General features: G+C 39.2%; 1 protein-coding gene across 2 annotated transcripts in view; it reads right to left on the bottom strand.

The window, feature by feature from the left end:
• The window catches only part of LOC126281433 (elongator complex protein 1), a 114,105-nt gene extending 90,749 nt beyond the window's left edge, over positions 1-23,356 (bottom strand). Inside the window, exons 1-6 of one of the 2 annotated variants that reach the window (XM_049980397.1) lie at positions 20,835-23,356; positions 20,382-20,745; positions 14,016-14,254; positions 12,066-12,583; positions 767-1,080; positions 548-686 (exon numbers count right to left, since the gene is read on the bottom strand). In XM_049980397.1, the coding sequence (XP_049836354.1) occupies positions 548-686; positions 767-1,080; positions 12,066-12,583; positions 14,016-14,254; positions 20,382-20,745; positions 20,835-21,981 (2,721 nt within the window). In that variant the 5' untranslated portion in view covers positions 21,982-23,356. Of the gene's footprint in view, positions 1-547; positions 687-766; positions 1,081-12,065; positions 12,587-14,015; positions 14,255-20,381; positions 20,746-20,834 lie in introns of both variants that reach the window. The other variant, XM_049980396.1, reaches the window with a different exon arrangement.
• Positions 23,357-25,502: the final 2,146 nt, after the last annotated feature.

The following is a 25,502-nucleotide window of genomic DNA, read 5'->3' as shown; positions in this document are numbered from 1 at the left end:
AATCTCCAAATTGTGACACGTCTGGATCTAATTAATTTTACCCTAAAGCAATTGCATTATGTTTAGGATAAAAAACTTTGTGAGTGTGTAATAATAATCTACAATACTTCAAGAAATGAAAACACTGAAAACATGTACACATATTGTACAATCACAAGTTTGTAGTTATGAGAAAGAAAAAGATTGAAGGGTGTTTATAACATGTTCGATTGTTTGAAATATGGTATACTGGTTGTTTTTTCTCACACTAAGATCTCCCTGTTGTGCTTTCAAGTCCACCATGATATTAGTTACATACACTGTAGTTATGAAAGTATTTACAGTCACAGCATTTGCAAAAATAAGGGAAGATCATGTGAAATCTAACTGCACCATCAAACATTCTAAATGAGACATAAATCTATTTTCATACAGTGGCATCTAAATAAAAAGAGAAAACAAGCATTATGAACACTGCATGCATGTCAAAAATAAAAAAAAAGAATGTCACAAAAGGGCTCTGTGAGTACATCAGTCAAATTTATCAAATGAGAGAATTTCTGCTTACCTCAGAATACATTTTGTGTGTCTTTATTAGTTCTAAGCACTCATCAAAATGCTCTGGGCATTTTGAAATATGAGATAGTGCTGATTTGTACCGTTTTAAATATTTGTCAATGGTATACTTTTGGTAATTTGGTTCCAATCTGTAAGAAAAGTATAACCTTTCAGTGTGGAATAAAACGGCAAAACATAAAACTCAATACATTATATTGTCATGCCATACCTGCGTAACTCATTCAGGAATGGGAGGTATTCCTTAGGGTCTTTTGTTGACTTTGATGCAACTAATGTTACTAGGTCAAAGTCGTAAAGACCAAGTGCAATGTTGTACATCTCATTTACATCGACCATATAAAATAAATATTTAAGAGCTTCATCAACAGATATGTGCTTAGAAGCCTTAGCTTCTTTCAGTGCACATGCGAGATCATCTTTATTGTTTTTACGCACATAACTTGTCAGGACGGGGAAAAGATAAAGTGAAGCATCATCACGCTTCTGGATAGCCTCACGTATCTTGTCACAAACCAGATTAACCTTGAGAGGAATAAAAAAGAGAAACCATTATAAGGCATTAATAAGAATAAATTCATTCCTCATTACCTTGCATTAAGGCATGAACACATAAATGAAAACTATCCATCTTAAGCAGTGAGTTATCTCCTCCTCCCATTTCATTACTGGCAGCACTAGACCCCCCCCCCCCCCCCCCCCATTGTCATTACCAACACTATCGCTGTCATCACATTGTATCTGTGGAAGTTAATACAGCCAACTCAAACAATACTCTCATCTACTTATATTCTCAATTAATGTACACATAATTTAAGTCATGAATGTAGTAGAGGGAAACATTCCACGTGGGAAAAATATATCTAAAAACAAAGATGATGTGACTTACCCAACTAAAGTGCTGGCAGGTCAATAGACACACAAACACACACACAAAATTCAAGCTTTCGCAACCAACGGTTGCTTCGTCAGGAAAGAGGGAAGGAGAGGGAAAGACTAAAGGATGTGGGTTTTAAGGGAGAGGGTAAGGAGTCATTCCAATCCCGGGAGCGGAAAGACTTACCTTAGGGGGAAAAAAGGACAGGTATGCGCGCGCACGCACGCACGCACCTCTGTACTTCTGCCTCGCCCGCCTCTGTACTTCTGCCTCGACTAACATCTCTGCCCAAACTCTTTGGCCTTACAAATTTCTGCTTGTGTGTGTGTGTGTGTGTGTGTGTGTGTGTGTGTGTGTGTTTGTGTGTGTGTTTGTGTGTGTTCGTGCGCGCGCGCGTGTGTGTATACCTGTCCTTTTTTCCCCCCCTAAGGTAAGTCTTTCCGCTCCCGGGATTGGAATGACTCCTTACCCTCTCCCTTAAAACCCACATCCTTTCGTCTTTCCCTCTCCTTCCCTCTTTCCTGACGAAGCAACCGTTGGTTGCAAAAGCTTGAATTTTGTGTGTGTGTTTGTGTTTGTTTGTGTGTCTATCGACCTGCCAGCGCTTTCGTTGGGTAAGTCACATCATCTTTGTTTTTAGATACATCATTTAAGTCAGATGCACGTACGAGTAGAATTGACACACTGCCATCTTAATGCAACAGGCAAACATTTTACACTGTAATCAAAGTAATTCTGATATATGTAACAAAATACCATGCACATAGCTGGTGATTTTTATTTCCTTCTATTTTTCCCGTAACAATTTAATTTACACAAATCCAACATAGGACTACTGTTAAAGAAATATTTTTTTTATATAGTTCTAATTCATCTTTTTGTAAACAGAAGAAAAACTTAAATTATAAGCCAATAAATCAGAAATAACTGAAGAATGGATATACACTCATTGAAGAAAGCACTGTTTGACTAAAGCTTTCAGAATTATTTAAATATTTCTTTCTTTTTCCTCATTCTTTTTCTTCTTTTAGTGTCTCATGTTTTACAGCTGTTCGTAACATCATAGCTATATCACTGCTGTTTGAAAAAGTTCTACACTTGTGTGCAAAGTCCACATCCATAAGTTACCGAGCCAAGATGTTCTTCCTCTTCCTTACCCTCACCCTCTTTTACCAGGTATTTTCATTCGCAGAAGGTTCTATTCTCATTCCTCATTACATAGCCAAGATACTGCATTTTTCTGTGTTCAGAAATATCGTTAGCAATTTTATCTGCCCATGGCATTCTTAGCAGCCACATCTCAAATATATCCATTCATTTGCCCATAATCTCAGTCAAAATCCATGTCTGTTCCACAGAAAAGGATGGGAAATGTGTAGCAACATAGAAATTTTAATTTTGTTTTGATTAAGAGGTGATGTCTCTTGAATGCATTACTCATTTTACAAAGTGTTCTCTGGCTTCCTCAATACAGACTGTAATTTATCACAAGTTATTAGAATGGCTGTTAATGTTAGTTCCAAGATATGTATATTTGTTAGCTTGTACCACGAGTTCATCATTACTGTTTAGATTATAGTCTGGCAGGTCACTTCATTTTCATGAAATATGTGTTTATCACCTCTGTTACAGCTGCCTGTGATTCAGTGACTGGTGTGGGCACAATACATCTGTTTTGAATATTGGTGGCAACAGCTCTACCACTTATTGTGACTAAAGAACAGTATGCACAAAATTAAAAACAAACTTACTGTGAAAGTAATTTTTCATATTGACATCCTTGAATAACATTCTCTTCTTTTCTTGCTATTTTAGGTGTATTTGATAAATTTAGCTGTTGATGCCTTTCTCCACGCACTGTCAATAGCTGACAACCATAACTGATGTTATAGCAATATTTTACAATCAACAGTTTGCCAAAATATGTAGTGGTGATTTAATGCAGAGATCAGAAACTTCTTCATGTGTGTCCTTACTGCCCCTTTTGTGATATTTCTGTTCTGTGATAGATTATAACTGAACCAAAATTTTACTCTGTAGTGCATAGTAACTTCAAACTTTTAAGAACTACTATATGTGACATAATTTTGTGTTACAAACAATTTCTTTATTACAAGCCACATCATTTTCAATGCCCTAAAGTTCTCAGATATAACCTGTTAACATCTTAGTTGTTTCAACTTCTGGAATTACTTGCTGCTATTATGTGAATTGTGTTTCAGATCTACATGGATACTCTGCAAATCACACTTACATGCCGGGCACAGGGTATATCAAATCACCTTCACAATTCTCTATTGTTCCAATCTCATCTAGCACGCGGAAAGAACAAACACGTATATCTTTCCGTATGAGCTCTGATGTGTTATATATGATTGTTAAGTAGGGAGCTGTTGCATCAGCATACTCTGAAAGGAATCTAATTGGTATACAGTCTGGACCAGATGATCTGCTTTTATTAAGTGATTTAATTTGCTTCACTACTCTGAGGATTTTACTTCTATGTTACTCAGGTCGGCAGCTGTTCTTGATTCAAATTCTGGGATATTTACTTCGCCTTCTTTTGTGAAGACATTTCGGAAAGCTGTGTTTAGTAATTCTGCTTTGGCAGCACTGACTTCGATAGTATCTCCAATACTATCGCACAGATAAGGCACTGATTGTGTCTTGCCATTGGCATACTTGACATATGCCAAGAATCTCTTTGGCTTTTCTGCCAGGTTTCAAGGCAAAGTTTCATTGTGGAAACTATTATAAGCATCTTATGGACTAAGAAATAACAGTCTTCCTGGCATTCCACTTGTAACATACCGATATTTCATTAATTTTGCACTAAAAAAATTCTGTGTACTATAGATCTATAGGATATTGGTCTCACTTTGAAACCCATAGTGATTCTTTAAAGGAATACAAATCTGGATGGGATGGGGACTATATTTATGTACCCCATATGTTCTGCAGCTATCAACTGCTTCTGGTGTGAAGTACAACAGATAACAACAACACTAGTGTTTAGACTGTATGCGACTATGTATTTTTCATTACTTTTCCACAGTAGAACATCCACTGTTGGCCATAGTGTGGCAGAAGATTTTATATATTCTCTCTGTAAAAACATGTCAGCTCTGACAATAACCAGCTGGCGCCAGTTTATATCCCATTGGAACCGTCATGAAAATGCACAGAAGGAAATAAGGTTGAAATAAAGAAAGACACGTATATCACTGGCAGCTAGGTTAGGGCTAAAGTGAAAATTGTTTCGTTTTGTTTTAGGGTACCAAAACAACTAGAGTCACACAAGCCCATGTCAGAACTATAGAACACAAAGACGAAAAAGGAGTTAAAAATGACTTCACATTAAGTCCAATCAACGGAAGGAAAGACACCTAAAAACAGGGACTTGGAGAAGAGTCCATAAAATACATTGAATGGCATATGAAATAGAGAAATGGAGGTCCTGAACTAAAGATTAAATGTCCTTCATCATATTGCTACAACGGACAAAAAGTAAAATGCGGTCAACAGCCTGCACATTGTTCACCAACAGGGCCAATAACCACAATGTCAAACCTAAATGAGAATGTAAGTACTTAAAAAACAGTCCTTCCATAAGGAAATCAACCATCAAAGGTTGAGGGCAAGGGGCACAAAGTGGTGTGGGAGCACCACTTAACAAATGACGACGGCTAAAAAGACAGTGCACAATATGCAACCAAGCGAATATGATCTCCTCGAAGCAAGAGGGCTGAGAGCAGTCATCCAAGCCGCTGGGAAAAGTTTAATTCTCAAGAGCTCATTCTCATGACGGGAGGAGGGGTGGTGATGCCAAAGTGACGTCACTTGCTGACAGAAGACAACACAAAGATCATTGGAGGGAATGGAAGAACTAGCAGGCTGAAAGACAAGGACTGCAACCTTAGCAGCAGCAACAGTGTCCTTGTTCTCCATCAGACCAATGTGACCGCCAGGGACCCACATAAACATCACAGTGGCTCAATCAAGAGTGAGTAAGTAACAGATTTCCTGGACCCGTTGCACTAAGAAATGGATGGTGTGCAGCAAACAGAGGCTCTGAAGGGCACTGAGAATCTGAACAGATGACCAAATTGAAAAGCCAGACTGATACAGGACAAAGATTTCTGCTGTAAATACTAAGCAGCATTCCGGAAGCCAATGACGAAAAATATACAGGTCAGTGATGAAGGCACACCTGATACCATGGTCAGTCCAAGAGCCATCAGTGTACACAACAGCACTATTGTGAAGTTCCTTGGGGAGGTTGATAAACTTATGAAGATAGGGCGAGGCTGGAGTAGGTCCTTAAGAAGCGAATGAAGGCCGTGGAGAACATGCACCACCGCACAAAGCCAAGGTTGTGAAGGGTTCATATCCATCAGGAAAGTGGCACGTAATAAGAAGTTAAGCTGCCGGAGCAAGAGGCGAAACCGAAATCCAGGAGGTAACAGAGAAGAGAGACGCGTTCCAAACTGGAGATCAAAGGAGTCATCAAAGGAGGCGGCACAGGATAGGTGGGTGGGTATGGCAGACAAACAGCATGCATATCTGCTGGAGGAGAAAATCTTGGCAGTATGACATTGGTAGTTCAGCAGCTTCTGCATACAGGCTCTCAACTGGGCTAGTGTAAAAGGTGCCAGTAGCCAAACAGATGTCATGACGGTGGGTAGTATTGAGACAGTGTAAGCAAGATGGACACGCAGATGCATAACGAAACACACAGTCTAGTGAGACCAGTACAAATGGAGGGGGGTGGTCTGATCTGCTCCCCACATGTAGAGAGTATGGAGGATACTATTTCTCCAACACTTGTCATAGGCTTTGTCCAAATCAAAAACACTCCCACAGTTTTATGTTTCCACAGAAAACTGTTCATGAAATGGTTGACAAAGGGACGAGATGGTCAACTACAGAACAGCATGCAAGAAATCCACATTGTGCAGCTGAGGATAAGTAGGACATTGAGGTACCTCGTACAGTGGGCAACCAAGTAAGACACATGGAGGACCAACAAACTTTCCTATCAAGCATGAACTCCAGGAATTTTATAGTTTCAACAAACGGGAGAGCAACACGCCCAAGATGTAAAGAGAGTGGAAGAAACCAACTGCACCAGAAATTCATACAAAGAGTTTTGTTAGTGGAAAAGTGAAAACCACTGCTGATGCTCCACGAGTAAAGATGGTCGATACAATGTTGAAGATGCCACTCAAGGAGACAAGTCTATGGAGAACTGCAATAGATGACAAAATCGTGAACAAAAAGGGAGTTGGAGATACCCAGCAGGAGACAGGCCAAAATAGGGTTAATGGCAATATCAAAGAGGACAACACTCAGGGTGGAACCCTGAGGCACACCATTTTCCTAGACAAAGGTGTCCAAACAAGGCAGAACCCACATTTATCTTGAAAACTCTGTCTTTTCAAGATTCCTGGAGGAAATGGGGCATAAGTCCCACACAGAGTATGGAGAATACTAGTCCTCCAGCAAGTGTTGTAGGCTTTCTCCAAATCAAAAAAATCGTTCATCATGTGGGTCGACAAAGTGGTCAACTGCAGAACAGCGTGCACGAAATCAACATTGTGCAGTGGTTAGTAGACTGCAAAATTTGAGCTACCATATTAGCCGGCCATGCTTTCAATCCCCCTGCAAACACAGAGAAATGGGGCAAGTAACTAGAAGGAAGGTGATTGTCCTTACCAGGCTTAGGTGTGAGTACAACTGTGGCTTCATGCCAGCATCTGAGGAACACGCGCTCTGCCCAGATGTGATCCTGCGTATGAAGGAGAAACTGCTTGCCCCTTAAGAAAAAAGTCCTGCAACATTTGAAAGTGAACAATGTCTGTCGGGATGAAGTAAGAGCAAGGTCAAGTTCCCTCGTAGTAAAGGCGGCTTGTAGTATTCACGATTCTGAGAAGAGAAGGGCGATAGTGGATGAAGCTCAAAATCCCTGCAAAATAGCGGCCCAAGATGTTGAAGACAGCAATAGGGCCCATTATGACATCATATGTCATGATCAGGCTGGAAATCGGGGTCTGGACCTTGGTCCCAGAGAGCCAGCAGAGGCTGGCGAACACAACAGAAGAGGGAGCGGAACTGTTACAGAACTAGTAAATGAAATCTGGCTAGCTTTTATGCTATCCCAAATGAAACAGTGACACTGTGCGTGCAACTGTTGATAATGAATGCAGTCCGCCATTGCACGATGATGGTTAAAAACGTGGAGCGCACATCTCCGCATGTGAATTGCCTTGCGGCATTCCTCAGTCCACCAAGGGACTGGAACATGGCGTGGTAAACAAAGTATAAGAAATGAAACGTTATGCGGCATTAAGGATAACGTTTGTAAGATATTCTACCTGGTCATCGGCACTGAGGAATTTTTGTTCATCAAAGGTCGACAGGGAAAATAAAAGCCTCTAGCCAGCCTTAGCCTTTGGGGGTGCAAGTAGGTGGGGTAGGAGTCAGCAAACAGATAGTACACGGGAAAGGGTTGTTCGAGTACGTGTCAGAGTGAACAGACCACTTGAGATGATAGGTAAGCTGAGCAGTGCAAAAGGAAAGGTTCAAATGGGAATAAGTGTGTGTGTGTGTGTGTGTGTGTGTGTGTGTGTGTGTGTGTGTGTGTGTGTGTGTGTTTGAAAACAAAGTGGGTGCTCCCGTGTTAAAGCAGATGAGGTTACGTTCATTGAGAAGGTCAGCTGAGAGGGCACCTCCCTGAGAGGTCCTGGGGGAGGCCATAGGGGATGGTGCACACTGGAGTCATGAAACAGTAGAAAGGGGTGAGAGAGTTTCCAAATAAGATCAGGAAGTCTGATCAGGTGACACCAAATGACAGAGGGTGTGACGAAGCAAGCTGGGATAATTTTTATCCCCCTTCTTGTTTTCCATCTGCCTCCTTAAATAAGTCTTGTTACTTTTAACTATTTACCATTAGCACACATGAATAGAATCTGCATTTTCATACAAGAGATAGGTTGGCCCTTAGTTTTAAGGAATATAACACCAGACATAATTTTGTGTTTAGTTTTATGTATGTAATTGATTTTCTACTTTATTGTGACTATTCCTAGTTAGTATCTTTTGTTATAGGGCAAAATCAGTGATTGTTTCGTAACTTAAATTCTATTGTTGACATATAAACAAGTATAAATTCTGTAATAATAATAAACATTTGGAAGACTAAGTACTAGTAATCAAAGTATCTATTTAGCTCTATTCAAAAACATGTTAGCAAAACCATCCCTTCGTTAGTCCCAAAGTAATCAACAATTTTGGGAAAATTATTGTTTTCTTAACTATATTTGTTAATTTCATGATTTAAACAAATAATGTGGCATAACCCTCACACTAGAAGAAATGCTAAAAAGAACCATTTTTTTGATGTATCCAGTTAATTTAATGAGTTAAGTTTTAATTGTATCAAAGTGTAGTTTCAGTACCGATTAGTATAATGATATATTACAGACCGATTTTTTGTCACGAGACAGTCAGTCCATGGTGGAGTTTCAGACAAGTAACCTGTGCTGGTTAGAACAACAACAATGCTTCAAATTAACTGTAGAACAGATGTTAAACAATTAGGTCGTATGTAAAAACAGTGACAGTGTCTGCTCCAGACGTACCTGATTATTCTACATGAACTGTGAACTTTGTGGTTAGGTTTTACTGCTTGTAGATATTCAACAGTGAACTATTGTAGCAGTATGTGGAGTTTCACCTACTAACTATTAATGAGGCTTATCAAAGCTTACATAATAGTGCACTGGCCATATAACTGCATAATATTGTGGGTTGTGCAAAGTGAAATTAAAGTACTGTAAAATGTAGCTGTGCATCTGTCGGCTACATCATTCAAAGTAGTCAGTGTCGGAATCTACAAACCCCATTTTTCAGTCAATGTAACAATGCAGTACGTAGACACCAAGGACATCAAACAAAATAATTAAAACCCGGTGGGACTGCTACAAGGGAAGTAAATGGTACAAAGGTAGTCAGGGAGATAGCTTGACTATGAACGTCATCCTGGAGGAGCAGCATGACTCCCCCATGAGATGAATTGCTGTCCTCGGGGGAAGATCAAAGCGGACTCCAAAGTGGTTATTCACACCTCACGTCACACCTCCCGAACACCTGACAGAGGGACCAATTGGCAATTTGAGAAGCTAGCAGCTCAGGAAATCATCCCTCCCTGGGCCTGGCCTGTACCAGGGGTATGTGCGAACCCTACCTGTCAACCCAGGGTGGGGAATAATGCATTATCCAATCACCTGTTAGACTCTCAGACATGTGTTCCAGCCTTCAGCACACAGGGAGGAAGGAAAAGAAAGAGGGACCTCAAATGCCAAAGCAGAGTAAGGATAGGAGAAGGGGAATGATGAAAGGAAAAAGGAATGAAAAACAGTGGAGAGACTGTTCTGATGTCAGCTACTGAAAATGCAGAACACATTCCCAAAAACATCCCAGACATGTTCCCCATGGGAGGAGAAAAAGAACAGCAAGACAATAGACATGCAGCACAGAAGGAAAAAGATGCTGCAAAGGCTGGGGCCCCGTAGTAGCGTAGCACGAATCCGCCAAAGAGCGGTAAGCCCCCTGCAACGGAAATAGAGATGAGGAAATTGCCCTAGGGAATAAATTTCACTAACAAGAATCTTTGCCTGTACCAGAATCATGTGGACACTATCCTCCATGCAACAAAGTGTTGCTCCAGAGTAATTCTTCATGAAGATGATTAGTGCCTCCACTCCACTGACAAACATTCTATTCTGGTGTAAGTGCTACTGCCATATCCCTCCACTAGTTACAACATAATTCAGAAAGTCATCACTACTCCATGTCAGAAAGACCACCACAGCATATCAGCATTTCAGTTTGTGTTCTCTTCATTAATGCCCATCACTGAACGTAAATATTTCTTCACTTCAGTATGACAGCCACGATTTTATAAAACGAAACACTAATATTTCCATTATAACACGCCTGTTCTATTCAATCACTAAATCAAGTATTTCTACTGAGTTGTTTTTAATAGTTGTCATCTCCATTCTTCATCAGAAATGTGCACACTCATCCTACAAACCACTGATACATTTATTATTCTTTCTCCATAGGCCTCAGTCTGGTTCTTCAAGTTATCCCCTGCACATTAAAAAAAAAAAAAAATTATGACTCCAGGCCAAATCCCACAATGGTCATTTTGATTCCAGTTATGTTTATAAATGTCCATCATCACTTCTACGCAGTTGACAGTCAAATGTAAGTGGTACACATTCCCTGTAAAAACAACACTTACTGTTGGCTACCTACACTGAATTATAGCAGCTCTTATAGCAGCTCTCAGTGTTGTCAAGATTCACCAATGGAATACACTTTCTGGAAAATTTGTCATTACTGCTATAACAGCTGGTAGGAAATTACCTTGTTCATAGGCCATCTACTGACCCTAATGCTACAACATACTGGCCAAGATGCTCATTACTCATTCAAATACATTGAACAGATAATAAAAAATTGTTATATTTCTTAACTCCCTTAAAATCACTGCATTTATCTATGTTGAATAACACACCATAAAGCACTATGATTAGTCATTGGTGGCAAACTACACATTCTGAAAACATTCCACTTTCTTCTGTGATCGTTTGAATTTACACAGGTGGGACAGTTCAACTGACAAGTTTTACATGAAGCAAACTGTGTGATTATATTTCAACAACACAGTAATGTAAAAAAAGTAGAGGAATGCTGGTGACTAAGAGCAATAACACAGCGAGCATAAACACCTATGACTGCATTAAGAATAAAATATGGCTGGTAGTTTGTTTATTGCTGTTGTCTGAAGGTCTGCAGTAGAATATATTAAAAACAAAGATTCCAAGACTTACCAAGCGGGAAAGCGCCGGCAGACAGGCACATGAACAAAACACACAAACACACACACACACACACACACACAGAATTACGAGCTTTCGCAACTGGCAGTTGCTTCGTCAGGAAAGAGGGAAGGAGAGGGAAAAATGAAAGGATGTGGGTTTTAAGGGAGAGAGGGTAAGGAGTCATTCCAATTGGAATGACTCCTTACCCTCTCTCCCTTAAAACCCACATCCTTTCATTTTTCCCTCTCCTTCCCTCTTTCCTGACGAAGCAACTGCCAGTTGCGAAAGCTCGTAATTCTGTGTGTGTGTTTGTGTGTTTTGTTCATGTGCCTGTCTGCCGGCGCTTTCCCGCTTGGTAAGTCTTGGAATCTTTGTTTTTAATATATTTTTCCCATGTGGTCTGCAGTAGAAGTTACATAACCTGATAAAATAAATGAATGAATGAATGAATGAAAAATGAATAAATAACATTGAAACTGATGAACATCTTTACATTGTCCCAGAAAATTGACTGAATAATATTTTGGATATAAAGCCACAGAAACTCCAGTCTCTCCACTATTTTGTCTCATATCACAGCTGAATGCAATCCATGTGATTTCAAAAATAGGACATATAGTTACATTTCTTAATGTCTCACATGCATTTTCAAATGTGGGTTGACATTTATTTTCCTCTTGGCTGATGCTAGAACAAGAAAATATGCATGCAAACTTACAATTAGTTTCAATGAAACTAACCTTATCATCAAACACCTTTCTTGTGCTTCCTCCGCTATACGAAGCTGCATACATTGTTTGCACTACATCCTCACTGGACAATTCAGAGAGGAATAATGATAACCATGAGGGATTGTGCAAATCCTCCACAAAATTGTCAATGTTGGATAAAAATCTCTCTGGATCATGGTCAAACAAAAGATTCAGATTTATTCGCTGCTTACGAAACAGTTCAAATGCAGAACTGTAGTTAGCAGCATTCAAGTACCGAGCTGCAACATCTAACACTAATGTTCGTGGTGTAACTGTCTCCAAATTTCCACGTGGCATCTGCAGAACAACACGAGTATCAACAGCCACCACAATTCGTGAACCTCTTTCCACCCGTCTGCCACCCTTTTCATGCTGAGCACGCAGTAAACAGTCAAAATTTTCCAGTTTAACACAACACAACGTATGTTGTGATGTAACCATTAGAAGAAATTTTGGTAACACAAAAACAGATGTGATACCACTAGAGACAAGTGCTGGATCACGATCTGCTGAAAAAGAAAAGTTCCATTTAAAATGCAAATAAATTTAAACTTTTACAAACTGATACATAATTTACAACTGCACTCTTGAATATTTCAGGAATAAGGGGACTCTTTTCTCCATAAATCGTAAGATCCTATTAGTCCAATAAATACATATCCTTATCATGAGATTATGAAATTTATCCATTTTTATCCTCCCCTTTTTGTCCGTTGCAGCAACCAAAAATCTTCTGGTACGTACTTCAGGCAGGATTTGGGATTCTCTCTCTATGAATTCTATGAGAAAAGTCGGAAAATATCAGCAGTACAGAAAATGTTTACTGTTTACATGGCAATTTTAGTATATGTTGAAAAATTTAACTGTCACTGGAGAAGTTGTAAGGTGATACATGCAGATGATCTTCAAAACAGCAAAAGAAAGAATTATGCACATAAATTACTACACTCCTTTAAGTCACACTGAAGTTAGCTAAATCCAATTGTTTTTGTCACAAAGTGCGCCAAAAGAGAGCTCTACTGAGGCTGCAAATAATCTGTCTTCCAGAACTCTACTGAGAAAGGAACAAAGTGATAGGAAGAAATAGCACAGAGATACTTTGGTAAGGAAGAAGAGAGCAAAATACTGAGTACAGGAGAAGCTAAACAATGAACATCAAAACAAAATCTTAAAATTGTCAAGATGTTAACACTTAGTCTGTGACACATGGCAGTCACACTGCTCTTCGTATGTTGCTACTAATAATACACTTAAATATTATGTTCGTGCAGTGTCCCCTCCCCCTTCATGAAAAAAGTATGCTCTTGACAAACTAAACTCATATCAGTCCTACCACCAAGGAAGAAATGAGTTCAGTTCCTATACGAAGAATCAGAGAACATGTAATGCATACTGATTAGTAGCAAGTCTACCCAGAGCTGTATGTGATGAAATTTCAAAACTATTTCACCATTCACCACCATTCTTTTTGTAACTCAAAATATAACATGAGTCTTGAGTTCTGACAGCTTCCAGTAGTGCTGTCCTTCAATTCAAAATGTTCTTCCCTTGTGTTACCAGACAATATCCAAACCTACTAAAAATGTGAAAATAGAAAGTATTTGCATGCATCCAAACATTATTCGAATGACGGCAAAATAACATGAATCAATCTTACCCAAACCACATCTTTTTCAGTAAGTACACTGTAGGTAGCAAATGCCTATCATAAAATGATAGCATTCATATATTTGGTGATTAATAAAACACAGTTTTTTGAGTTTTATTTGGGAATAAATTGTGCTTTCTTCCTCCATCACTCTCACTTCCATAAAACTAATATGAGTTACCATCCTCCTCCTCCACCATCACCACTACACCCTCCCCCTAGCTCATAAACTGGGTACACAGCTGTCTAACATAACACAGATATCTTAACAATGTGTGTGAATCACTCACCTTCACTAGTCACATACAAATTACCACGGTTCGTGAGTCCCAGAGCGCATTCCGTGTCACCAACAGTGCACGTCAGCATCACAGTGCAGGGCTCTGGCATTGCTCTCCCAAATTGTTCCGTTTTATTCTCGGATGGTAGGTATTTTAACATTTGCCCATCAGACAGTTGAATTAATGCACCTGAACTTGTACATAATTTAGTAAGGGATACAATGCTTCCAGGTATATTCAATGTTTTCCTGCAACATTCAGAAGAAACACCCAAACTTGGACAAAATTTCTATGAGTCTTTTGACATGAAAGAAGATTATACAGAATGGAATCTACCCCAATTACACAAATTATGAAGTTATGTACCTCTTATGACAGTTTATAATACCTCATTAAATGAAAAGAGGACTACATCACTATTATTTCCTCAGATAGACAAAGAACTAGAAATTCTGGAAATACGGAAGCGTCCAATCCCACCCGTCTTCTTTGACCCATGACGTCACAAATATGGCAGAAACGACCGTAAACCACGATTCCAATATGGCACATATAAAGTCGTTACATACACATTATGAGGACGAAAATACATCGAAAAACAAACACACACACTTTCGACAAAAAGCCTAATGACACTAACGAGACAAGAGCGGGAAATGCGGTGTTTTTCGGTGGGGGGGGGGGGGGGGGGGGGCAAACTAAATATAAACAAATTTAGACACCCACCCCCATACAAAATCACACAAAAAGACAAAAAACCGAGATTACAAAACTCCCCAAATACCACTAAACACAATATCATCTGGAATCGGACACTTCCCTTGACCTATATAGTTCAACAGCAGCTCCCTATACAGCACAAAAACATCTCCCAATACCAATATACACAGCCACATATTGGGATTGAACACTTCCCTTGACCTGCGTACTGTTAATTTTATCCGTCATATCCATTCCTGAACAAAAGAAAACAAACGACTAATTTTACTAAAATTACCACACGACATACAGCGAACAACACTAAATTAACCTTCACACAAAATCGTTAACTCACTGAAAAGAATTCCACACTACAAACACAGCCGACACTAACAATTCTGGATAATGAGCAAAAGCAAACTGAGCCCATTACACCACACAAACGAAAACCCTGAACATACCACAACACAACGACATCTAGAAACACGCCACACTCACAAACCAAACTCCGCACCGTAATGACGTCACACACGACAACACCCTTACGTCACGGGTCAAAACAGACACGTGGGATCGGACGCTTCTGTCGACCTGAAATTTATAGAAAGTGGAGGATCAAGAAACCAATAATTTAAATTAGTGTTATACCCTACTCTCCATTCCAGTCCATAAACATGGTCTTAAAACAAAGAATGTGGTAACAGTAATCAAATACACACTGGTTTCAAGATATTAGAGAAAAATTACAAAAAGGAGATAACTCGGAAAAACTTGAAGCAATGAACAGAAAACTTGTTAACAGTTGCTTGCTGCTACAATATTGTGACATTCTTGCAATCACTCTATGAGACTGGACTTATACTTCATGTTTAATCAGTTTAAAATGTGAGCTCTATCTAAAGTTACTGCACCCACAATACATATAAAGAAGTAATACTAACAACTCACTGAATAATAAAACATTCTGAGTTGTCAAAAGGCTCACAAACAAGACCAAAAACTTTGGTAGCTTTCAGATGAATCCTTGTGTGAAGAAAGAAGGGAAATTAGTGTTTAATGTCCAATCATCAACAATGTCATTTTAGTGGGCATTTGCATCAAGTTATTTGGGGGAAATTATGAAAAACTCAAATCCAGATGGCCAGAAGGGGATTTGAACCACTGTCCTCCTGAATACGAGTCCAATGTGCTAACCACTGTTCCACCTCACTTGGACCTTTTTGGAACTAGGGTACATGTACAAGTAGTGATTTTTTCCCCCCACTAAGTAACCCTGTCATCATTCTGAAGGTTCACTTAAAACATAGCAATGGTTTACGAATTATGATCTTATATGGGGTGGTATGCCCTTGCCTTCCTCTGCTCTTTGAACTGACTTACCTAGCATGTTATGAGACCTACAGTCTAACATGGATTCTTAACAATGGAGCAAATTTGCATTTCTCATATTAACAAATCGCCGCCAGAGATGAAAGAAGCAAGTGGCAGAAACATATTTTTGTACTAACTGGTTTCAAACATGACCAGTGAATCTGTAGTCTGGCACTGACTCGCTCAATTTGTTCCTTTCCACATGTTTTTAAACAGCAATTAACAAATATGGTAATAGTCAAAATTCAATAGGGGAGCGGGGAACACAAAAACAAAAATACAGAAACCCCTGCAGTCCAGTCTGCAAGTCATATGTATATAGCAGACAGCTGTATAGAAGAGTAGTTCATGTTTTAAGAGTGAAAGACAACAGATGTTATAGCCAACCTACTCCAATTCTATCCAGTTATCATTCATCAGCGAAACTAGGATGGACAGCCATTACTAGATCAGAAGCAGACCACAAGCATAATGTGCTTAAATGTGCATGATTCCGCCGTTCTCAGAATTTGGCAACAAGATGAAATTGTAGATTTGGTATTTAGAATGTTCTGTTTAGGATGTTCAACAGATATGAAAAATTGCAACAATCAATATTCAGATGAACAGAACCACAACCAAATTTCAGCTACAGTCTGGCCCAGTCAATCTGCGACATTACCTAACATTTACTGGTGAGTAGCGAGTCTCCCAAACAGAATCCCATACAAGCAAGCCAGTTGCCTCTTTACCTGTGTTTACTCGTGCTTTAGGTACCTGGCCAATGCACGGTTCTGTTAAAAAAGAATAAAGAATAGCTCAATCAAGTCATAGGGTCATGCCGCGCACATCTGCTTTCATGCCCTGCTATTAATTTGCTGTAATTAATAACCTGTAGCTGTGATCCTGCAGTCAAATACTCTATGCACTGACTAGAACTGTGTGTTAATAGGCCCTGTCACAAGATAACGTATGGCAGCAGCTGTTCACTACCCAGAATCGATCAGCAACACAGTCGAATACCACTCATTAACACAGGCACGCCTGCTTCCTTCCTGAACTCATGTAAAAGTGTCCAGACTCTCTCCCTTGAGCTCTTCACTCAGAAAGTCCCAGTCTTCACTTGGCTCTCACAGTGTTCCACTACTGTCTGCTTTTCCATTGCCTGAAGGCTGTCCCCACCAAAAATACATTGTTCTTACATTCCAAAAACATGATGATTTTCTTATCTTAAACTAATATTTTACAATAATATTTAAATAAAAAAATGTTGTAAATGCGAGTTGTGTTCAGAAAGTAAGATGACGTTATGTATTTATGAAAAAATATTTATTTATTCATCAATATTCATGTTGGCCGCTTCAAAGTAATCCCCTCAGATACAATACACTTGTACCAATGCTTCTTCCAATCCTCGAAGCACTTCTCATAAGCACTTTTTGGTACAGCCTTGAGTACTTCCAGCGATGCAGTTTTTATTTCCTCAAATCTTTGTCCTTTCATGGGGCTCTTCAGTTTTGGGAACAGGAAAATTAGTCACAGGGGGCCAAATCCAGTGAATATGGTGGCTGAGGCATGATTGTCGTGTTGTTTTTGGCCAAAAAATCTCTCACAAGCAACAATGACTGAGCAGGTGCATTGTCGTGATGCAAAAGCCATGAATTGTTTTTCCATAATTTCGGACATTTTTTGTGTATTGCTTCTCGCAAATGGCAATAATATCAAGGTAATACATTTCATCGAACTTGGCGAGCTTTTCTCAGTCTAGGCTCTCCAGGATGCTTCCATTGGGATGGTTGGGCTTTGGTGTCGACATCATAACCATAAACCCATGTTTCGTCACCAGTTATGACCCTTTTGAGCAAGTCAGGATCATCACTGACGTCATTCAAGAGCTCCTGAGTGATGCTCATGTGACGGTTCTTCTGATCAAAATTGAAAAGTATACGAGCAAACTTCCCTGACACACGTCTCGTGCGCAAACAATCTTTAAAAAAATGCATGACATGAGCTGACCGTTATGCCAACATCCTCAACAACTTCTCTTATAAGTAATTTGACGATTTCACAAAACAATTTTCTTCGCAGCTTCGACATTATCATCTGTAGTTGAGCTGGAGTGTCCAGAGCAAGGTTCGTAAGGGACACCTTCTTGGCCATCTAGGAAGAGCTTGTACCACTTGTAAATATTTTTTTGGACTTAGAGCAGACTCACTGTATGTCACTATCAACATTTCACATGTTTTACAGCACTTGTTTCCATTTTTCACACAAAGTTTGATGCAATATCTTTGCTCCATTTTTTTTTTTTTTTTTTATAATAATCAAAAATTGCCGAGCACACTAAAACACATCTAAACTTTCTATCTGCCAAAACAAACAAAGTATGCTGTACAGTTGAAACTGGGAACATATGTTCAGGACATATGTACCAACATAACAAAAAAGAAGACTGATAATCGAATGTACATTGCCTGCGCAATTTGAAAAGTCATCTTACTTTTTGAACAGTCCTCTTATGTAGCTGGTCACACTCAAATCATTCACAACAATTACAAATAAAGGTTTGTTCATAAATAAATACACTATTATTTTTGTGCAACTTCTTTTGCATAAAATTACAATGAATTGTAGTTGAATTTTACTTAAACACTTACTTCTGGCTTCTTGACATAAGAGTCTTTTGGTTTTCTTTTCAATTTTGGTGTCCGTTAACACAAGCGATTGAGCATTTTTAAATTAGAGCACTTGCAAACAACATTTGAATAAAGTTATTGGCAAAATAGCAAACTGTTCATTAAATAAATACACAAGTATGTCAAAATATGAGGTACTAATGCTGTGTTCATTTGCTGTGTAAATGTAGAGAACATAATGTTCTGACAAATTGGGTCGACAGAAGCGTCCGATCCCACACGTCAGCTTTGACCCGTGACGTCATGACGGAGCGGAGTTTGGTTTATGAGTGTGGCGTGTTTGTAGATGACATCGTGATGTGGTTTGTTGTGGTTTCTGGTGGGATGTTCAGGATTTTCGTTTGTGTGGTGTAATGGGCTCAGTTTGCTTTTGCTCATTATCCAGAATTGTTCGAGTGTTGGCTGTGTTTGTAGTGGAATTCGTTTCAGTGAGTTAACAATTTTGTGTGAAGGTTAATTTAGTGTTGTTCACTGTACATTGTGTGATAAATTTAGTAAAATTAATCAATTGTTGTTTTTGTTCAGGAATGGATATGATGGATAAAATTAACAGTGCGCAGGTCAAGGGAAGTGTTCGATCCCAATGTGTGTCTCTGTATGTTGATATTGGTATCGGGAAATGTTTTTGAGCTATATAGGCCAAAGGAAGTGTTGAATCCCAATTTATGGGATCAGGAGCTGCTGTTGAGCTATATAGATCAAAGGAAGTGTCCGATTCCAGATGATATTGTGTTTAGTGGTTTTTGGGGAGTTTTGTGAAGTCGGTTTTTAGTCATTTTGTCTGGTTTTGTATGGGGTTGGGTGTCTAAATTTGTTTATATTTAGTTTGCCCCACCCAAAAACACCCCATTTTCCGCTCTTGTCCCGTTAGTGTCATTAGGCTTTTTGTCGAAAGTGTGTGTGTTTGTTTTTCGATGTTTTTTCGTCCTTATAACGTGTACGTACCAACTTTATGTGTGACATATTGGAATCGTGGTTTATGGTCGTTTCCGCCATATTTGTGACGCCATGGGTCAAAGCAGACGGGCGGGATCGGACGCTTCCGTATTTCGGACAAATTTATGCACAATGAAAAAGATATAAAAGACATTCTAGATCAATAAATAAAATGCAGATATATAGCTTTCAGGGATAATAGCTACAATGCAATGCTAGCTTACTGAAATCACTTGAAGCAATTTTAAGTTGTTTCAGATGTTCATGGAGTAAAATGCTTTACCATCGACACCAGAGCTGTTTCTGACTTACAGAACCAGCTTCCGTGTAACAAGATACCTCTATTCAGAAGAAAACAGTATTCAAATAAGATGATTTATTAATAAAACCGTTGTACTTTTCATTCATGCCAGGAGCACTATATACATAACTTCTGCTCTATCTTACCTGAAATATGTAATGCATCACCAACTCAATTATTTTTTACAGGAGACAAACTTGCCATTGATGAGTATTTTGGTGCATGATTATTGCACAAAAACTATGAAAAATGCAGGATGGGGGAAGGATGATTTCCACCACATAGCTTTTACCACACACACAGCACAGGTCCATCAATATTAATGATGGAGTTTAACACTGTGTCAAAAACAAAGATTGCACATGTAAAATTATTTCAAGAAAAAAGTCTCACCTGGTTACAATACTTCCATCATCCAACAAGCTGATATTAATGAGCACTGATGTACGTCCCACAGAGACAGTACTTAAAAGAACTTCATCGGTAAGCCAAAGCCAATGATGCATATTCAGACAGTGTTTTATGCCTGGACTTTCACATTCCCATAACAACTGCCCCATACTGATGAGTACATGTTCATTTTTAACTTTTTCTCTCCCGAATATAGCTAGGTCACCATTACACATTATCACACAAAGCTTGTGTAATGTGCTTGAAGAAAATATTACAGTGCTAATAGCAGCTGGCAATGTGAGTGTTTCTCCACACATTGGAGGAGGTATCACTGAATTCCGAAATGATGTTAACAACAATTTTTCTGTAAAAATTAAAAAAAAGATATACTTACAGCTATTTAGTACAACCACAACCAAATAACAATGGCAATTGCAAGTATTCGGTAGTTACCTCCATCAATAACAGCAACATCTGCATCACTGCAATATATGGAACTATAATCTGTCCCCCAGGAAAAATCATACCGCATATATCTCGATCCCTGACATACATGCAGACGTAAACTGATTTCGATATCCCACTGGACTTTAAAGTTGAGTTCATTGTCATCAAACAATAAGTTTTGTTTGAGATACCAATGATAATTGTTGCTTGTCCAGAGCTGCAGAAATGACTGACCGGAATTTTTCTTCTTACATAATACGGCCAGCACGTCTGAATCACAATTCCACGATAGCCAAGGTATGTACACTTCCTGTGGGGCGAATGGCAACGAAAATTCACCATGTCGTAGACCATTTTTTTCGAAAAATATTACCTGGTGTTTATTAGGTAGTGTTTGTGTGGATGCTATCAAATTACCCGAAGGTCTCCATGCAAGACTCATTTCCAGACCAGGTACGTACTCACTTGTGTATTGCAAAACACCTTCACGATTAAAAATTTTTATTTGGCGAAAGTTGTTACGGTGCAACAAGCTAACACAATAAAGACTGCCATCGCCTCGCCAACTCACTCTGGGAACTCTATCATCACCTTCCGACGGAACAACAGGTTTCTCTTCTGCTCTAGCTGCTGCCTTCCCTTCTGAACCATGAAACTGTGTTTCTTTCTTCCCCCAGCCGACTGTTATGAACTGCTTTTCGCCGAAACCATCATCGTGAAAATCCACTTCATTAACAGGATCGAATGATCCAGTCATAGTAATAATGCTTTCTTTCCCGGTGACAAGAACTATCATTTCTTCGTCGGGACTCCACTGAACTGCAGATACCCCACTGTCGACACTTCCGACACATTCCACTTCCTTGGAGTAACTTTCTACTGTTAATATGTCACCGCTGGCTAGCACCAAGCAAACTTCTTCGCTGACAGAATTTACGTTCATGCCTATGATATCGTAACATGTGGTCAAATGACCGAGTTCTTCCAAACTGAGAAAACATTCTATCTCACCGCTCTTAGCAGACAATTTATACACTGTCTTCTCACTATATCCTAAGATGTCACCTGTAGCTACATCTACAGTAAACTGTGAAAACGCATTACTTTCAGGAATATTTAATGCAATATGACGGGAAACCGAAAGATTCCTCATTTTACGATCGTAAACTAACAGAACTCAATCACAACCATGCCACAATGTTGACAGACAGCCAGACGCTTTCAACTTTCAAAGATTACCAAGCAAAGATAGTACATTCTACATTAAAAATATATGGAAAACATAGTGGAAAATCTTTGTAGGTTCGTTCAAGGACCTGCCAGAGAGCTATTTTCAAGCGCAAGAAACAAGCATAGAAACCCGTGCTTCGTGTTTGATTTGCTTAAACAGTTCTTGTCCCATTTCTGGTTGGATCAACATCTGATATGTATAGCAGCAGCAGCAGGTGTATATCACCTGGGGATCTTTTGGAGGATTGTGTACTGTAATGTTTGTCCAGTCGATAGCACCAACTGCACCAGATATCCTGTTCCTCTGGAAATTGGTCTCAATTCGTGCACTTTCCTCAGCAGACAGTCTCTTTATAACGTCAACTCCTAAACCACTAAAAAAGTAAAGGCCAATTAAGACTGGTCATCACGTTCCGTCAAAACATTCCACAATACCGGTACATTTCAAATGGCGATATCCAAAAGAGCAATTCACACTGGTCGTCACATCAAGTCACGTCCTGTCCCGTCAAAACATTCTAAATTGCGTTTATTGTTAACTAGCTCTATGAATTATCTGTAAAAAAAAATTTACAAGCATCAATGGGCAATATTTATGTAGTTTCACTAGCTAACCCCAGTACAAATAAGGAACTCGAACGATTGAAAGACAAGTAAATATGTAAATGAAAACTATATATCTTGAAGATTAAGATATTGAGGAAGCCATACCACTGCGCAAAACTTGTACTGAATGTTATGGCAGCTCGTAACGGTGTTCCTTTTAGTAATTCTCGGTGCAGTTTGACGTAATAAATGAAAAAAAGACTGATGACAAGATTTTCCAAAACATGAAATGCAGATTCTTCTTCCTCAAACTTCTTGTATAGTGTGTGAAATTCCCCTTCTCTACCAAGTAATGAAATTTTTTCAGGTCCACGCATTTTCCTTGAGTAGTTTTGCACTTCTGTCTCCCTTCTCTAACACACAAGCTATACCTGAAAGCTGAAAACCACTTATGTCATTTTCGTACAAATGTGGAGTCCAGCATCCACGTAGAAAAGCTGCCGGATTGTTTATGTGCACTTCGCGTGTACAAAGACCTGAAAATCATATCGCGCAGACCCCAATTCCCGTGAAAAGAACAGCTGAGGACAGCAATGCAAGTTGAAATCACGTGGCTTGAATTGTCTTGGAGTGCCGTGACATAAGGGACAGTCTGAATACACCGTCACATCAAGGAGTATACTGTATTCTTACTGTCCTTCACGACACAGCGTGTCAAGTCAATTCAAGTCACCCGAACTCAGCTTGCATTCCTGTTCTCTACTGTTCTTTTTGCGGGAATTGCGATCTTCTCAAGATGATTTTCAACTGTTTTCACACGAGGAGCATATACACAGTGCAGTAGCTTATATCACAGGATGCTGGAATCAACATTTGTACGAAAATGACATTCATTGGACTCAAATTGTATGCAACTTGCAGGGATAGCTTGAATATTATAGAGGGAAGATAAAAATCTAAACAACACAAAAAGAGTGCATGGGTGGGTCCGAAAAATGTCATTCCATGGCACAGAAAGGGAGTTTCACACATTATACAAGGAGCTTGAGGAATAATAATGTGAATGTATATTTTGGAAAGTGTAAGCATAAAGAAACACAGTTAAGAGCTGCCATCACATTTCATGGAAATAAGGTTTAAAGTTAACTTTAGTTAATAGTCCACTGCAATTTTTGTGAATTAGTCATATCTCCCTCAATACCTTTCTCTTCAAAATACATAGGTTTTCGTCAGATGTTATATTCGGCTTTTAGTAGTTCAAATGCCTTATTTGTACTGGGGTTAGCTAGTGAAACCACATATATATTGACCACTGATGCATGCAATAGTGTTTCGCACAATTTACAGAGCTACTTAACAACAAATATGCCTGCCACAAATATGTATTTAAACAAACAACTTGCAGTGTCTGAAGGTTTCAGTGCATTTCCTTATGTAGCACTAAAAATGCCTGTCATACAAATAAATGCCACCTGCCAATTGGTTGGTTGGTTGGTCTGAGAGAGGGGACCAAACAGCATGGTCATTGGTCCCATAGGATTAGGGAAGGATGGGGAAGGAAATTGGCCATGTTCTTTCAAAGGAACCATCGCGGCATTTACCTGAAGCGATTTAAGAAAATCACAGGAAACCTAAATTAGGATGGTCAGATGCAGGTTTGAACTGTCACCCTCCCGAATGTGAGTCCAGTAAGCTAATCACTGTGCTCCCTCGCTGGGTCCATCTGCTAATCAGTTTGATTCTACCAATGGTACTTTTACTTCAAGCTGAGCCTGTGTGGCAATACATTTCATTGTAAAATACTAAATGCTTTACCGATATTTGTAAATACCCACTTTATAAATGTAGCAGAGGGCAAGCGATTTAGTATGCTCATGTTGTACAATTTTGACTGCTGTGTCACTGCCTCAATTAATCTGTTGTCATTTTTTATAAATTTCAACGAAAGAAATAACGGAATAAAACAGCTTATAGCCAATAATTAACAATAGACGACTGATATCAACCCCTAAAACTGCGACGAAATGAAATATGGAGATATGCCCATTGCTATAAATCGGGAGGAAATGAACTTGTTGGTACATGGTCAGCAATGGACGGATGACGTCAGCAGGAAAACATTCCTCCAGAGAAACCTTGATGGTGTTGTAATGTTCTTATTTCCCCCAGCCTGAATTTTTCACTTTACTCCTCTGACACATGATGCTGCACATTAAAATATTCCATAAATTCAGTGTTGCTAAACTGCAGCTCTATATTCTCAAAATAATTTTTGTCTTTTGGTACGATGAAACATTTCCAGCATGTCAGCACTCAACAGAAATTCCAATTCCGATCAGCTGGACATCTGGAATAAATAGCAGTCATAAATTTCAAGTTTCAACTATTTGCATTTGTAAAATGCTTATCTTACAGTTATCAAATGAGAAATGGTCGAACATGGGTACTGCAGCAGTTTCCAAAAGATTGAAGAACCCTCCACAAACGGAACATGAGTCACTTGATGTCTACCCCCAGCAAAACTCACTCTACCTCAGACAGCTCTGTGATTGTGCGAGTGTGGCAGCTTGGAAGCTCCAGAAAAAAAAGAATGGGTAGAGTCTGACTGCCTCCTCTCACTGTTTACACAACAAATAGCCATAGCCCATGTAGCTAGAAAGAGGAAAAGGCGCTAGTAATGAGCGATTTCAGGTCTGTGTGTGCACATCAGCCTACTGGCAGCTGCTTGTACGAACCTTGTGTGAGATGAAGTGAGGTGACATCAGGGAACATCTTGTGTCAGTAAAACGTCTGGTTGCGCCCATGTTTCGAACTGGAAATTGACATCACATGACCATACCAATCTGACTTTAGAGAAAACCTGTTGCGTGTGTTCTACCACTCTGAAATTAGTCAATA

This window comes from Schistocerca gregaria, chromosome 7 (assembly GCF_023897955.1).
Source record: "Schistocerca gregaria isolate iqSchGreg1 chromosome 7, iqSchGreg1.2, whole genome shotgun sequence".
Lineage (NCBI taxonomy): Eukaryota > Metazoa > Arthropoda > Insecta > Orthoptera > Acrididae > Schistocerca > Schistocerca gregaria.
This window is presented reverse-complemented; position numbering and strand designations above follow the sequence as displayed.